The sequence below is a fragment of the Chiloscyllium plagiosum genome, chromosome 7 (assembly GCF_004010195.1).
Source record: "Chiloscyllium plagiosum isolate BGI_BamShark_2017 chromosome 7, ASM401019v2, whole genome shotgun sequence".
In the NCBI taxonomy this organism is placed as follows: Eukaryota; Metazoa; Chordata; class Chondrichthyes; order Orectolobiformes; family Hemiscylliidae; genus Chiloscyllium; species Chiloscyllium plagiosum.
Window position 1 is genome coordinate 19,857,773 of NC_057716.1, and position 14,863 is coordinate 19,872,635.

At 41.5% G+C, this 14,863-nt stretch overlaps 1 protein-coding gene across 1 annotated transcript in view; it reads right to left on the minus strand.

The window, feature by feature from the left end:
- Positions 1-14,863, minus strand: part of nbeal1 (neurobeachin-like 1) — a 229,200-nt gene that overhangs the window by 77,588 nt on the left and 136,749 nt on the right. Inside the window, exons 14-16 of the mRNA XM_043694473.1 lie at positions 11,396-11,976; positions 2,452-2,584; positions 1,186-1,305 (exon numbers count right to left, since the gene is read on the minus strand). Coding sequence (XP_043550408.1) covers positions 1,186-1,305; positions 2,452-2,584; positions 11,396-11,976 — 834 coding nt within the window. The remainder of the gene's footprint in view (positions 1-1,185; positions 1,306-2,451; positions 2,585-11,395; positions 11,977-14,863) is intronic.

Genomic DNA, 14,863 nt, shown 5'->3' on the forward strand with positions numbered 1-14,863 from the left:
TTGCTGAAAGAAGACAGAGGGTGGTGGTTGATGGGAAATATTCATCCTGGAGTCCAGTTACTTGTGGTGTACCACAAGGGTCGGTGTTGGGTCCACTGCTGTTCGTCATTTTTATAAATGACCTGGATGAGGGCGTAGAAGGGTAGGTTAGTAAATTTGCAGAAGACGCTAAGCTCGGTGGAGTTGTGGATAGTGACAAAGGATGTTGCAGGTTACAGAGAGACATAGATAAGCTGCAGAGCTGGGCTGAGAAGTGGCAAATGGAGTTTAATGCGGACAAGTGTGAGGTGATTCACTTTGGTCGGAGTAACCGGAATGCAAAGTACTGGGCTAATGGTAAGATTCTTGGTAGTGTAGATGAGCAGAGAGATCTCGGTGTCCAGGTACACAGATCCTTGAAAGTTGCCACCCCGGTTGACAGGGTTGTTAAGAAGGCATACAGTGTTTTAGCTTTTATTAATAGAGAGATCGAGTTCCAGAACCATGAGGTTATGCTACAGCTGTAGAAAACTCTAGTGTGGCCGTACTTGGAGTATTGTGTACAGTTCTGGTCACCGCATTTTAAGAAGGATGTGGAAGCTTTGGAAAGGGTGCAGAGGAAATCTACTAGGATGTTGCCTGGGATGGAGGGAAGGTCTTACGAGGAAAGGCTGAGGGACTTGAGGCTGTTTTTGTTAGAGAGAAGAAGGTTGAGGGGTGACTTAATAGAGACACATATAAGATAATCAGAGGGTTAGATAGGGTGGACAGGAAGAGCCTTTTTCCAAGAATGGTGACGGCGAGCACGGTGGGGGGGCATAGTTTTAAATTGAGGGGTGATAGATATAGGACAGATGTCAGAGGTAGTTTCTTTACTCAGAGAGTAGTAAGGGTATGGAGTGCTTTGCCTGCAAAGGGAGTAGATTCACCAACTTTAAGTACATTTAAGTCGTCATTGGACAAGCATATGGATGTACATGGAACAGTGTAGGTTAGATAGGTTTCAGATTGGTATGACAGGTCAGCGCAACATCGAGGGCCGAAGGGCCTGTACTGCGCTGTAATGTTCTATGTTCTACGATATCTCTACCATTGTCTATGCCATACAGAAAACTATCTTTACATGCCACCTGAAATATTACCATGACATATTTCCAATACCCCAAGAAAGAAAACACAGCTGTGTATTCAGATATAAAACCTTACCTCGTTCATAGTGGGGAATTTGAGGGGTGCAGAGAGTTTCTGCTGACCATTGACATAGATGTACACCAGACTCTGACCAAAGGGACGTTTTGCTGGGACATGTACCACAGCTATATTATGCTGTTAACAGAAACATTCACAGATCAGCTAAAGAATTCAAGTACTGAGGTCAGTTGTAGTGTTCAAGAAGGGTTTTGTTGACAATTGAGCAGACAACCAAATAGTTTAAAGCAAGTGCAATTATCTAATTATTAGGGGCTCACATGAGCTTTTATATTTTAAGTTCAATGCCTTTGTCTCAAGGATGTTGAACGAACAAGCCTGTTTCCAGACTTTCAAAGCAACATTTTCTTTGGCCATCTCAGTGAGACAGATGATTGCAATCTGACAACACCCTCTATCCAACATTTTGAACGCCGTGTGGGAGACATCACAGCCTCCCCTTCACATTAGTTCAATCAGGAACTCCATGGAGGATTAGAATCTGTACCTTCACATTTAATGTTCCAATGAGGAAGTAGTCAACCAAGTTAGATCAGTTCAACTACAAGCATGTAAATGTATTTTTAAACATTAGCCTTTCTATCCAGAGACGAGGCGAGTTACAAAGTAGGTAGAAAGGTTCCTCAATGATTTTTTTTTAAAACTCCAGTTTTCAGCTATACTGCATTTGAACAGTTTCAATGCAGCCTTTCTTTGTTCATTTGGTTGGTGACACTGAAATATATAATTCCAAAGTAACTGCCAATCCAGCTGTCTCCAGTTGCCTCTGATAAAGATTGGGATAAACGCATGAAAGTAACTCAATGGTGGTCAAAGTCCCACTAAGGACACAAACACACGATTCAGGCCAGTACTGGAGTCCTTTGGGTGAGAAATCTAAACTAACAAGTGTAGAGACAAGAGCCCATGGCACAGAAGAGCAGGGCAGTTCATTCACTTGGCGAACATTTCTTCTTTACTCAGCATGACCAAATGGAAAATTATCTGATAACTGACATTGTTGTTTGTGGAACTGTACTATTCCCAAATTGGCAGCTGCTTCCATGGTTTAAGCAAGATACGTCAGTGGCTCTGAAATTGTGAAAGGGAACAGGGTAAAATCAACACACTACACCATGCAGGTAGGTGTATCAACTAAGGCTGGATGTGCATCTTGTAGGTTTGCCTTTTCACCATGAAACTGCTGTAAGATTTCAGTTATAGTAGTTGATCAAATACAACAAAATAAACACCGATGTTTGGTCTCTTAGTCTTTACACTTACCCATAGGGAGTCACAAAAGCAATGGTCAGGCAGCATTACAGTCATGTATTCCTTCTTTGTGCAAACTGCTACAACCAGCCCTCCTGAAGAAGTCAGAAAAGCTTCGAATCCTGTTCCACTGGCTGTGAAAAAACTAAAAAACACACAGGGTAAGACATTTAGTGCCTCTAGCTTAAGACTGGAAAAATTGCACTGTGCACACATTCAATATTTGCAAAAGAAAAATGCTGTCATATTTTGTATTACATATCATTTCTACTTATCAGTCAGAAATCTTTCAAGAAATGCAATTTAATTCAAATTAATGTGCTGCAGAATAGAAGGGTTAAACGTGCAGAATGCAAAAACTCCCAGGTATCCAGATTAGATGCCAACTGCAGAGAAATGTCATTTTTCAAACATGAATTTAGCACAAGGCACTACAGCAATGCTCATATTCATGTTGGAACTGTTTCCTTCATTTAAGTCCTGTGGAATGGGGTAGGAGGAGGGCAAAGCAGCTGCCAGGAGCCCACACCTGGGACGTCAGGGATCAATTGGATATAAGCACTGGGGAACAGTAAGGAGTGAGGTCTTTAACGCCTTGTCCAACTAGATCAAAGAAGTCAGTTAGGAAACTTGAAGTGGAAACAATAAGTTGATTTGTATCGCCCAGTAGTTTTAAAGGTCTGCTAAGCTTGACATTGGAACTAGCCCCAAAACCAGGATGGAATAATGTATTTGTTACTTTGTGTGTTATAAAGAGAAAAGCTTGAAATCACATTTGGAGAGTTGTACTTTCCCACCACTTCACTGTAGTTCAAACTTCAGCACAACCAAGTTTGGAATGACCACAAATAATCCAAGTGAACAGCTGGATATATTTCAGTTGGAAAATTTCACACATCCATCCGGAACATAGGAAAAGGAGGTAGTTACATAGCTATTCAAGCTCATTCCACCATCCCATGAGGTCATGGCCAATCTTTGCACTAACTCTATTCTTTGTTCCAGTTCTCTTAATATCTTCAGATAACAAAAATGTAACAATCTGTTTTTAAATTAATACCAGTTTTCAAGTGAGCAAAAGTTCCAAATTTCTACGATCCATTTTGTACAGAAATGTTACCTACTTTCACTTGTCTAAAAATTAATGCGACACCTATGTCCCCTTGAGTGCTATGCCTCCTCAACTGGGGATTCCCTCCCAATCCAGCAGAGCAACTCCTCTTAACATTTTGAAAACTTTGATCAAATCAATACATAATCTTCCAAAATCCAAGTACAACCATCTTCTGCTGCTCCCTTAATGAATTTCCTTTTAGCATAAAGTCAGAAGTGGGAATGATTTTGCTGATGATTGAATGATCTTCAGCACCAATAGCAACTCTTCAGATACTGAAGCAGTCTGTGCCTATATGCACCAAAACCTGAGTAATGTCAAGATTTGGGTGATGAGTGGCAATCAATAATTCACACCGCAGGAATGCGTGCTATATACAGAATAGTGAATCTAACCACCACCCCCTGATATTCAATAGTATCACTGTTGCTGAGTCGCCCACAATTGAAATCCTGGGTGGTTATCACTGACTTGAAACTGAACTGGACCAGCCGCATAAATATTGTGGCTGTAAAAGTAAGTCAGAGGCTAGGAATCCTGCAGCAAATAATTCACCATCCTGACTCCTTGAAATCTGCCCACCATCTGTAACAACAACAGTCAGGAATGTGATGAAATACTACCCACTTCCCAAATGAATGCAGCTCCAGGAACACTCAAAAAGCTTGACACCATCCTGGACAAAACAACCCGCTTGAGTGGCATCCCATTCATTGCCTCAAACCTTCACTCCCTTCACCAATACGAAGTGGAAATAGTGTTTACTATAGAGCATACAAGCTAACTGCAGCAACACACCAAACCTCCTTCAAAACCTGTGACTCGACCACCTGGAAGGTCAAGGGCAGCAGATGCACAGGAACACATGTAGTTGCAGGTTCTACTCCAGACCACACAGCCCGGCTTGACACTACGTCACTGTTTCTTCATTCCCGCTGGATCGATTGCTTCAAATGCCTTTTGGAGCAGCTCTGTGGATGCCCCTAATCCCTAAGGAGAACAATGATTCCAGAAGGCAGCTTCCCATCACTTTCTCAAGGGCAATTAGGGATAGGTCTGTACTGGCAATGTTCACATGACACAAACAACTAAAAGTACTCCAAATTTATATAATAATTACTATGCTCCACTGAAACCTTATTGACAGTGAATTCTGACAGCAACATTTTTTCAAAATTAATCTTTTCCCAAGCTGCATCCAGTGACATAGTGTATTGCAAATTAGTATAACCAACAAAACTACATCTGCAGAAAAAAATTTGCAAGAACATCAAACAGTCATCAGGTTCAAGGCAATAATTTGTGCACTGTACTTTGCTGGTACATGTGAATGTCTATAGAATTATTTCAATTAATTACCGACATCCAATGCTCTTGAATATGGAGCAGAGTATTTTCAAAAAGAAGCCAGCAATCTACTATTTATTGAGTTTAGTAAATCCTCTTCAATGCTACAACACACCAATTCCCAGCTTCATACCAGACTGCTGATACGGAATGGATTAAATCTTAGCAACCACAATAGTTTCTCTAATTGTGCATAAAAATACATTTTACATTGTGCTCTCTAGCTTTGCATTATTTATATAAATAAAAGCCACAATCTTCACTATAAAGACCATACCTTTTGTTATTTTTCTGCATTTTTGATTATTGACCGAAATGGGAAAAGAACAGTTTTAAAAACAAAGGATTATTAAAGAATTGCTGCATTTTTTTTAAAAAACAAATAACCTGACACTCATTGTATGCATTGTTTACACAGCTGCTTGTTCAAGCAGCAATGGAAAATTAGTTTGCAGGCGAGCTGGAAATAAGGAGTCTGTACGAATGCTGCTTTGACTGGCGCAAGTAGCTAGTTGGTCTGTGAAGGAGTGACCAGTTAGTAATGAGAATGACCTTATGCCTACCAACAACTACATGATCAGCTCCAAGGTAACTAAACAGCTTGGGAGTGGGAATGTTTTGGATGAAACCATTGTAACTCTGGAGAATGAGCTATTTTTGCTCTGAAGTAAAAAGCATCGCCAGCCTGAAGATAGTCACTTTATTTTGCCCTTTCAGCTGCTTAAGTAGTGATTTTTAATTGACAAGTCAAAGATCTTCGTAAGTGTGAACAAATACCCTGTGCCTCCTGCAAACAAGCAGCTAATTTAAAATTAAACACCATTTAATAAATCCTTTCGGTTTTCATTCAAAAATGAAAATAACTTAAAAAGATAGAACAACTTCTGGCTAAACGGTTTATACTGAAACACTGTGGAGCTGGGCTAACATATCAACAAATTGATGATGGGTGCAATGTGGGTTACTAGTTTAGTTTTCAGGACCAGCGAGGCCATAACGTTGAGGTAACAATGATTTCTAATGAATTACTTTTCGTCAGGAGAAGAGATAGTTTTCTCGTGAATCCCCAACGACAATCATTCCCTTTCCCATGAATGTGAATGGAGATTCCTCTTCACTGAAGTGAAGAGTACTAACAGTCAGCTCTGCTATAACACGGTAGTTCCATTCTTGTGCAATCCCATGTTGTAAGAAAATCACAAAATTAGAAGCACTATTTAAACTAAAGGGGCCGGAATCGCATTATAACCAATACATGCTTTAAAAGTTCGCGCTATAGAAACAATGTTTCCAATTCATGTAGCAATTCCCATCAACAGAATTTGCATTATAGCAGAACGACCTGTACTTAGAATCAACAGGCCCAAAGTTACAATTGGGAGATCATACATAGTTTGGCTGACCACTTAGCACAATACCTCCATTCTCTCCATAGCATGACTCAACACTTGACTAATTTTTCTAGTTAGACAAACAGATGAGAAAGAAAGCTATTAGGAGGGTACAAAGAGATGGAAAAGGGTAAACGATGGTTCAAATGACTGAGCAAGAACATGGCAAATGAAATATAATGGGTGAGGTGGGGCAAGCTTGTGAAGCTGTCAACTTTGGAAAGAAAAACAGACAAGGTAAATTTGAGAGTGAGAAATATTGGTGTACAGAAGGACTTATGTATCCTTGTGACAATAATCTCAGAAATTTAATAAGTAGATGCAGAAAGCAATTAGGAAAGTAAACTGTGGGTTAGCTTTTATTATAAAGGGACTGGTGTATAGCACTGATGAAGTTAGACTTTAATTTTATGGGGACTTTGTGAGACTAAACTTGGAGCTCTGTGTAAAGTTTTGGCCTTGCTAGATAAGGAAGCATCTTAGCAGGACGTATACACTTAATGGTAAGGTCCTAGGGAGTGTTGCTGGATAAAGAGACCTTGGAGTGAAGGTCCATAGCTCCTTGAAAGTGGAGTCGCAGGTAGATAGGATAGTGAAGGCGGCGTTTGGTATGCTTTCCTTTATTGGTCAGAGAATTCTGAATGTTCTCAAGGGGGACAGGGACCAGCAGGACATCATTATACCCATTGGAACCAATGGCATAGGAGGGGAAAAAGATAAGATTCTGAAGGCACAATATAGAAAGTTAGGCAGGAATTTAAAATGGAGGTCCTTGAGAACAGTAATATCTGGATTACTCCTGATGCTACGAGGTAGTGAGGGCAGCAATAGGAGGATAAGGCAAAAGAGACCTTGGAGTGAAGGTCCATAGCTCCTTGAAAGTGGAGTCGCAGGTAGATAGGATAGTGAAGGTGGCGTTTGGTATGCTTTCCTTTATTGGTCAGAGAATTCTGAATGTTCTCAAGGGGGAGAGGGACCAGCAGGACATCACTGTACCCATTGGAACCAATGGCATAGGAGGGGAAATAGATAAGATTCTGAAGGCACAAAATAGAAAGTTAGGCAGAAATTTAAAATGGAGGTCCTTGAGAACAGTAATATCTGGATTACTCCTGATGCTACGAGGTAGTGAGGGCAGCAATAGGAGGATAAGGCAGATGAATGCATGGCTGAGGAGCTGGTGCATGAGAGAAGGGTTCACATGTTTAGATCATTGGAATCTCTTTGGGATAGAAGTGACCTGTACAAGAAGGATAGAGTGCACCTGAATTGGAAGGGAACTAATATACTGGCAGGGAGATTTGCAAGAGCTGCCCGGGAGAATTTAAACAAGTAAGGTTGTGAGGGCTGGGCAGTGCAGGGAGATAGTGAACAAAGAGATCAATCTAAGACTGGTACAGTTGGGAAAGGGAGCGAGTCAAACAGTCAGGGCAGGACGAAACAAAGCACAGAATAAGGTAGGACTGATAAATTAAACTGCATTTACTTCAATGCAAGAGGCCTAACAGGGAAGGCAGATGAATTCAGCGCATGGTTAAGAACATGGGACTGGGATATCACAGCAATTACAAAAACATTGCGATGGGATGGACAGGACTGGCAGTTTAACGTTCCAGGATACAAATGCTACATTTAGGATAGAAAGAGGGGCAAGAGAGGAGGGGGAGTGGAGCTTTCGATAAGGGATAGCATTATGTCTATACTTAGGATATTCCTAGGAATACATCCAGGTAAGTTATTGGAACTGAGAAATAAGAAAGAGATGATCATCTTATTGGGATTGTATTATAGACCCCTTAATAGTCAGCAGGAAATCAAGAAACAAATTTGTAAGGAGATTTCAGTTATCTGTAAGAATAATAGGGTGGTTACGGTAGGGGATTTTAATTTTCCAAACATAGACTGGGACCGCCATAGTGTTAAGAGTTCAGATGGAGTGGAATGTGTTAGGTGTGTACAAGAAAGTTTTCTGATTCAGTGTGTGGATGTACCTACTAGAAAAGGTGCGAAACTTGACCTAATCTTGGAAAATAAGGCAGGGCAGATGACTGAGGTGTCAGTGGGGGAGCACTTTGGGGGCCAGTGACCATAATTCTATTAGTTTTAAAATACCAATGGAAAAGGATAGATTGGATCTAAACGTTGAAGTTCTAAATTCGAGGAAGACCAATTTTGATGGTATTAGGCAAGAACTTTCAAAAGCTGATTGGGAACTGATGTTCATGGGTAAAGGGATGGCTGGAAAATGGGAAGCCTTTAAAAAAGAGATAACGAGAGTCTACAGACTGTATATTCCTGTTAGGATGGAAGGAAAGGCTGGTAGGTGCAGGGAATGCTAGATCATGAGATAAATTGAGGTTCTGATTAAGGAAAAGAAGGAAACATTGGTCAGGTATAGGTATCAGAAATCGAGTGAATCCTAAGAAGAAATAACAGCAGTAGGAGTATCCTTAAGAGGGAAATCAAGAGGGCAAAAAGGGGACATGAGATAGCTTTGGAAAATAGAGTTAAGGAGAATCCAAAAGGTTTTACAAATGCATTAAGGACAATAGAGTAACTGTGGAGAGAATAGGACCCCTCAAAGATCAGCAAGGTTGCCTTTGTGGAGCTGCAGGAGATGGGGGAGTTACTAAATGAGTATTTCGCATCAGTATTTACTGTGGAAAAGGACATGGAAGATATAGAATGTAGGGAAATAGATGGTGACATCTTGCAAAATGTCCATATTACAGAGGAGGAAGTGCTGGATGTCTTCAAACGCATAAAAGTGGATCAATCCCCAGGACCTGATCAGGTGTCGCTTAGAACGCTGGGAAGTTGGGGAAGGCCCCTTGATGAGATATTTGTATCATCGATAGCCATAGGTGAGGTGCTGTAAGGCTAACATGGGCTAACGTGATACCACTATTTAAGAAACATGGTAAGGACAAGCCATAGATTGGTGAGCCTGACGTTGGTGGTGGGAAAGTTGTTGGAGGGAATCCTGAGGGATAGGATTTAAATGTATTTGGAAAGGCAAGGACTGATTAGGGATAGTCAACATGGCTTTGTACGTGGGAAATCATGTCTCACAAACTTGATTGAGTTTTTTGAAGAAGTAACAAAGGAGGATTGATGAGGACTAAGCAGTGGACATGATCTAAATATACTTCAGTAAGGCACTTGACAAGGTTCCCCTTGGAAGACTGGTTAGCAAGGTCAGATCTCATGGAATACAGGGAGAACTAGCCATTTGGATACAGAACTGGCTCGAAGGTAGAAGACAGAGGGTGCTGGTGGAGGGTTGTTCTTCAGACTGGAGGCCTGTGACCAGTGGAGTAACACAAGGATCAGTGCTGGGTCCACTACTTTTCATCATTTATATAAATAATTTGGATGTGAACATAGGAGGTATAATTAATAGGTTTGCAGATGACACCAAAATTAGGTTACCTCAGAGTACAATGGGATCTTGAACAAATAGACCAATGGGCTAAGTAGTGGCAGATGGAGTTTAATTTAGATACATGCAAGATGCTGCATTTTAGGAAAGCAAATCTTAGCAGGACTTATACTCTTAACATTAAGGTCCTATGGAGTGTTGTTGAACAAAGAGACCTTGGAGTGCATGTTCATAACTCCTTGAAAGTGGAGTCGCAGGGACATAGGATAGTGAAGAAGACATTTGGTATGCTTTCCTTTATTGGTCAGAGTATTGAGTACAGGAGTTGGGAGGTCATGTTGCGGCTGTACAGAACATTAGTTAGGCCACTTTTGGAATATTGCATGCAATTCTGGTCTTCTTCCTATCGGAAGGAAGTTGTGAAACTTGAAAAGATTTACAAGGATGTTGCCACGGTTGGCGGATTTGAGCTGTAGCTTGAATAGGCTGGGGCTGTTTTCCCTGGAAAGTCAGAGGCTGAGGGGAGACATTTTGGAGGTTTATAAAATCATGAGGGGCTTGGATAGGGTAAATAGTGTAAGTCTTTTCCCTGGCGTGGGGGAGTCCAGAACGACAGGGCATAGGTTTAGGGTGAGAGGGGAAAGATATAAAAGAGACCTAAGGGGCAACCTTTTAGTGCAGAGGGTGGTACATGTATGGAATGAGCTGCCAGAGGAAGTGGTGGAGGCTGGTACAATTGCAGCATTTAAAAGGCATCTGGATGGGTATATGAATAGGAAGGGTTTGGAGGGATATGGACCGGGTGCTGACAGGTGGGACTAGATTAGGTTAGGATATCTGGTCAGCGTGGACGAATTGGACCAAAGAATCTGTTTCTGTGTGGTACGACTCTATGACTCTATCTAAAATCCAGTTTTGTTACAGTGTTAAAAAGAATTAATCACAAGAATCAACACAATTCAGATCAGACAGGCACAAGCTCAATATTCTGGTTCCTGCAGGTAAGATTACTACCTCTGACTGGAGAGATTCCTGCAGATTTCAATACATTATCTCCAGCTTCCAACTACCTCACTAAAATCAGTCTTGATCCCACTTACTATCTCTAATAAGTAAAACGTTCACTGAAAACAGAGAAAGGGCCCCTCTGGGTTTTTCTCCTAGATTGGTTGCAGCAGAGCTCAAAAACTGAACTTCACCTCAGGTCATCCTCCCTGGAGCAAGGGAGGTTGAAAGGCAATTTAATCAAGATGTACAGACTTTTATTTCTCTCTCTACGAGATGTCATGTCATTAGCTAGGCCAGCATTTGTTGCCCATTCCTAACTGTCCTTGTGAAGCTATGACCACTGGATGTAGGGGTAACAAATGCTGGACACTTGAAGGCAATGAACAAACAGGGTCACACAGATAGACTGGCAGGATGGGTCTAACTGGATTTCCCTATAGACAGCCAGCATGAGCCGAATGGCTGTCTCTTGTTTTGCAATGGCTCTAATTCTTAGAGGCGCCACAAAAATCAAGCGGGGGGGGGGAGAAGAGGTTGGCAACCTTAGCCACAAAAGCATGATGAGTCATAAGGTCCATTCCTATACAATGGCAAACACCATCTTCGAGGAAGGGGAGGATTGGTTAACAACCGCACAATGAAGGTCTGAAACAGTTCTGCTGCAAGACAGAAAACAAATGTTAAATTTTTACAACTGAATTGTCTTTGTCCTACCTGTACAACTGTTTCCTCTTGCTTCCTTTCCCAATTATTCCACTGGCCTCTTGCCCCTGGTCAACGCACAACCAGGCATAGAAGCTGAAGGCATAGCCAGGCCAACGTTGAATAGTGGGTACCATGATCCCCGCCATGCTGTGGGATAGATTAAAGTACTGTAGTGCATTATCCAAGCCCTGCTTTCGGGCTATGCCTAGTATTGCACGTATCACAGGGGCAACATAGGGATGGGCCTCTTTAGAATTGTCCACCCTTAATAACCTCATCAACTGCAAGAGCTCTCCTGAGCTCAGTGACTGGCTGCCTAATGACCCTAGGAGTCCAATTAGATTCTCCGCACATGTACGATGTAGCCTCACATGACAGTTCAAAGTCACAAGGATACGCCTCACAATGTTGGCATTCACACAAAACGTGCGACTTTGACGGTTAATGCAGCAGATCCTCTTCAGCCAATCAGAGACAAAAATTTGCAGCTCGAAAGAATCCAGCTCAGGAAGCCACTGGATGAGCAGTAGAAGTGGCTGGACATTGCTGATCCCCAGCATCCCAACAGAGGTATGTTCACCTTCAATTGCCTGCAAGCAGGAAATAACACAGCAAGTGAGACCATGAATCGCTGAATTTTTTTTTACAACTGTAAGCATGCACAACTGCAAACTGCACACAGATAAGCGCTAAAGGACACTGGTAAATGCATCACCAACCTGCGATATCCAGAATTAAATGGTATCCTTAAAGATTAAACCCAGCTGCAATCTAACCACTTACTTCTCAAGAAAATTATTGTGATGGGAAAAGTGGTCCATGCTATTCAGGTTAGGCTTTTGACAGCATAAATGAGTAATTCCATCACTATTCAAAGATATTGATTCATTTCAACCAATACAGTCAAATACCAATTAAATGAGTAATACTGGTAATCCTCAAATATCATGGCATTTACATTTGTGTAAATCATAGCGTCGTGTGTTACTGGAAAGACATATTCATTTTGTTTGATGGTACAGAAATTTAATTGTCCATACAGTAGTCATACAGTATGGAAACCGATCCTTCGGTCTAACCAGTCCATGGCAAACATAATCTTAAATCGAACTATTCCCACCTGTCTGCTCCTCACCTATATCCCTTCAAACTTTTCCTATACACCTACTTCTCTAAGTGTCTTTTAAATGTTGTAACTGTGCCTGTATCACCACTTCCTCAGGAAGTTCATTCCCCATCCATTGATGGCATGTTGATTCCAATGACATTACAACATGAGCAAAGTGATAGAAGTATTTTCACATTAACAGCAATCTCAATTTATGAAGATGGACTTGCAAATTGGAGAGATATAGGTATCTGTGGGCAGGATGTAAAAGACAGAGGGCTAGATTATTTCCTTCAGCACCTGTTTAAATAACAACATTTAATCGAGTAAAACATCCTCCAGCGCTTCACAGGAGCATTATCAAACAAAATTAAATACTGAGAAATATAAAAGCAAATTACAGTAGGTGAACAGAAGCTGAGTCAAAAGGTAGGTTCTAAGTATCACCTTTAAAAGGACATTTATATCCATGCCTCTGGTACCCCTAAACTTGATTATTCTAATGCACCTCTGGCTGGCCTCCTGTTTTCTATTCTCCCTAAACTTGTGCACATTCAAAATTTTGCTGTCCATGTCCAAACATGCACCAATTCCCATTCACCCATCACAAAGGGAGGTAGTGGCTATGGTATTATCACTTGACTAGTAACCCAGAGATCTGGGCTAATGCTGTGGGGACTAAGGTTTAAATGCCATGGATTTTTGTAAAAATCCATCTGGTTCTCTAATACCCTTTAGAGAAACAAATTTTGCATTCTTACCTGGTCTGGCCTACATGTGACTCCAGATCTGCAGCAATGTGGCTGACTCTTAAATGGTCATTGCCAGTTAGTTCCAGTGGCAATTAGGGACGGGCAAAAACTGTCAATGCCCATGAATGAATGAAACAAAATCTTTTGAGCTCTCTGTTTTAGGCAAAGGCAGCAACCTTTCTACATAAGATGATGATTTTGTGGCAAACCACATTTGCTGGGTGTGAGGAAGTTTCACATGGTGCAATTCAGCTAATGGATGAAGACACCAATCTGTGAGGGGTAGATTCTGCTACAAGTGGTGCCCATGAAGAGATTATGTTGGTGTTAGTGCCTGTTTCCAAGTCATGATGATCATGGTGCCAACACATCGGTACCAGATGATGCTATCCTTTTCCCCTGTTGTCAGTGGCAGCCTCCAGGGTGCAAAAATCAATGCTTCTGTCCTTCAGGTCAGGCTTACAAGTATCCTTGAAGTGAACCTTTGGACATCCTGCTTGTCCACTGGCCCTCCCATACAGAATACCTTTGGGTATGTGACAGTCTGCAAATATGCCCAAGTTGGCTAAGTCACCTCTGCTTTATGACAGGCAACACACCTGGAAGATTTGTCTTTGAAAAGACTGCTGAATTTTTAATTTTGTCCTTCTGCAAGATGCCCAGAAACGGGACAAATAAAATTTGTTGACTTTGTTTCTCGATAGCTGTAAGTTGTCTACATAATAGAGAAAGGTGCTGAAAACACAGGCCTCATAAACTGGTATCTTGTTCTGTAAAGTCAATTTGATGTAATTCCATGACTGCTTCATAAATTGACCAAACCTGATAGCTGTGCATTTATTCGTCTCTGCATCAAGATACAGTTTATCTGTTGCCGTGGACCCAAGGTAATGTGTTAATCATTTCCAATGGGGCTAACAATGGTTAGGTCATGCCTGATTTTAAAATTCTCATCTTTGTTTTCAATTCCGTCCTGTCAATTTCATCCCTCCGACATAGAACAGTACAGCACAGAACAGGCCCTTCAGCCCACGTGGACCCAAGGTAATGTGTTAATCATTTCCAATGGGGCTAACAATGGTTAGGTCATGCCTGATTTTAAAATTCTCATCTTTGTTTTCAAATCCGTCCTGTCAATTTCATCCCTCCGACATAGAACAGTACAGCACAGAACAGGTCCTTCAGCCCACGATGTTGTGCCGACCACTGATCCTCATGTATGCACCCTCAAATTTCTGTGACCATATGCATGTCCAGTAGTCTCTTAAATGTCCCCAATGACCTTGCTTCCACAATTGCTGCTGGCAACGCATTCCATGCTCTCACAACTCTCTGTGTAAAGAACCCGCCTCTGACATTCCCTCTATACTTTCCTCCAACCAGCTTAAAACTATGACCCCTCGTGCTAGTCATTTCTGCCCTGGGAAATAGTCTCTGGCTATCGACTCTATCTATGCCTCTCATTATCTTGTATACCTCAATTAGATCCCCTCTCCTCCTCCTTTTCTCCAATGAAAAAAGTCAGAGCTCAGTCAACCTCTCCTCATCAGATAAGCCCTTCAGTCCAGGCAGCATCCTGGTAAACCTCCTCTGAACCCTCTCCAAAGCATCCACATC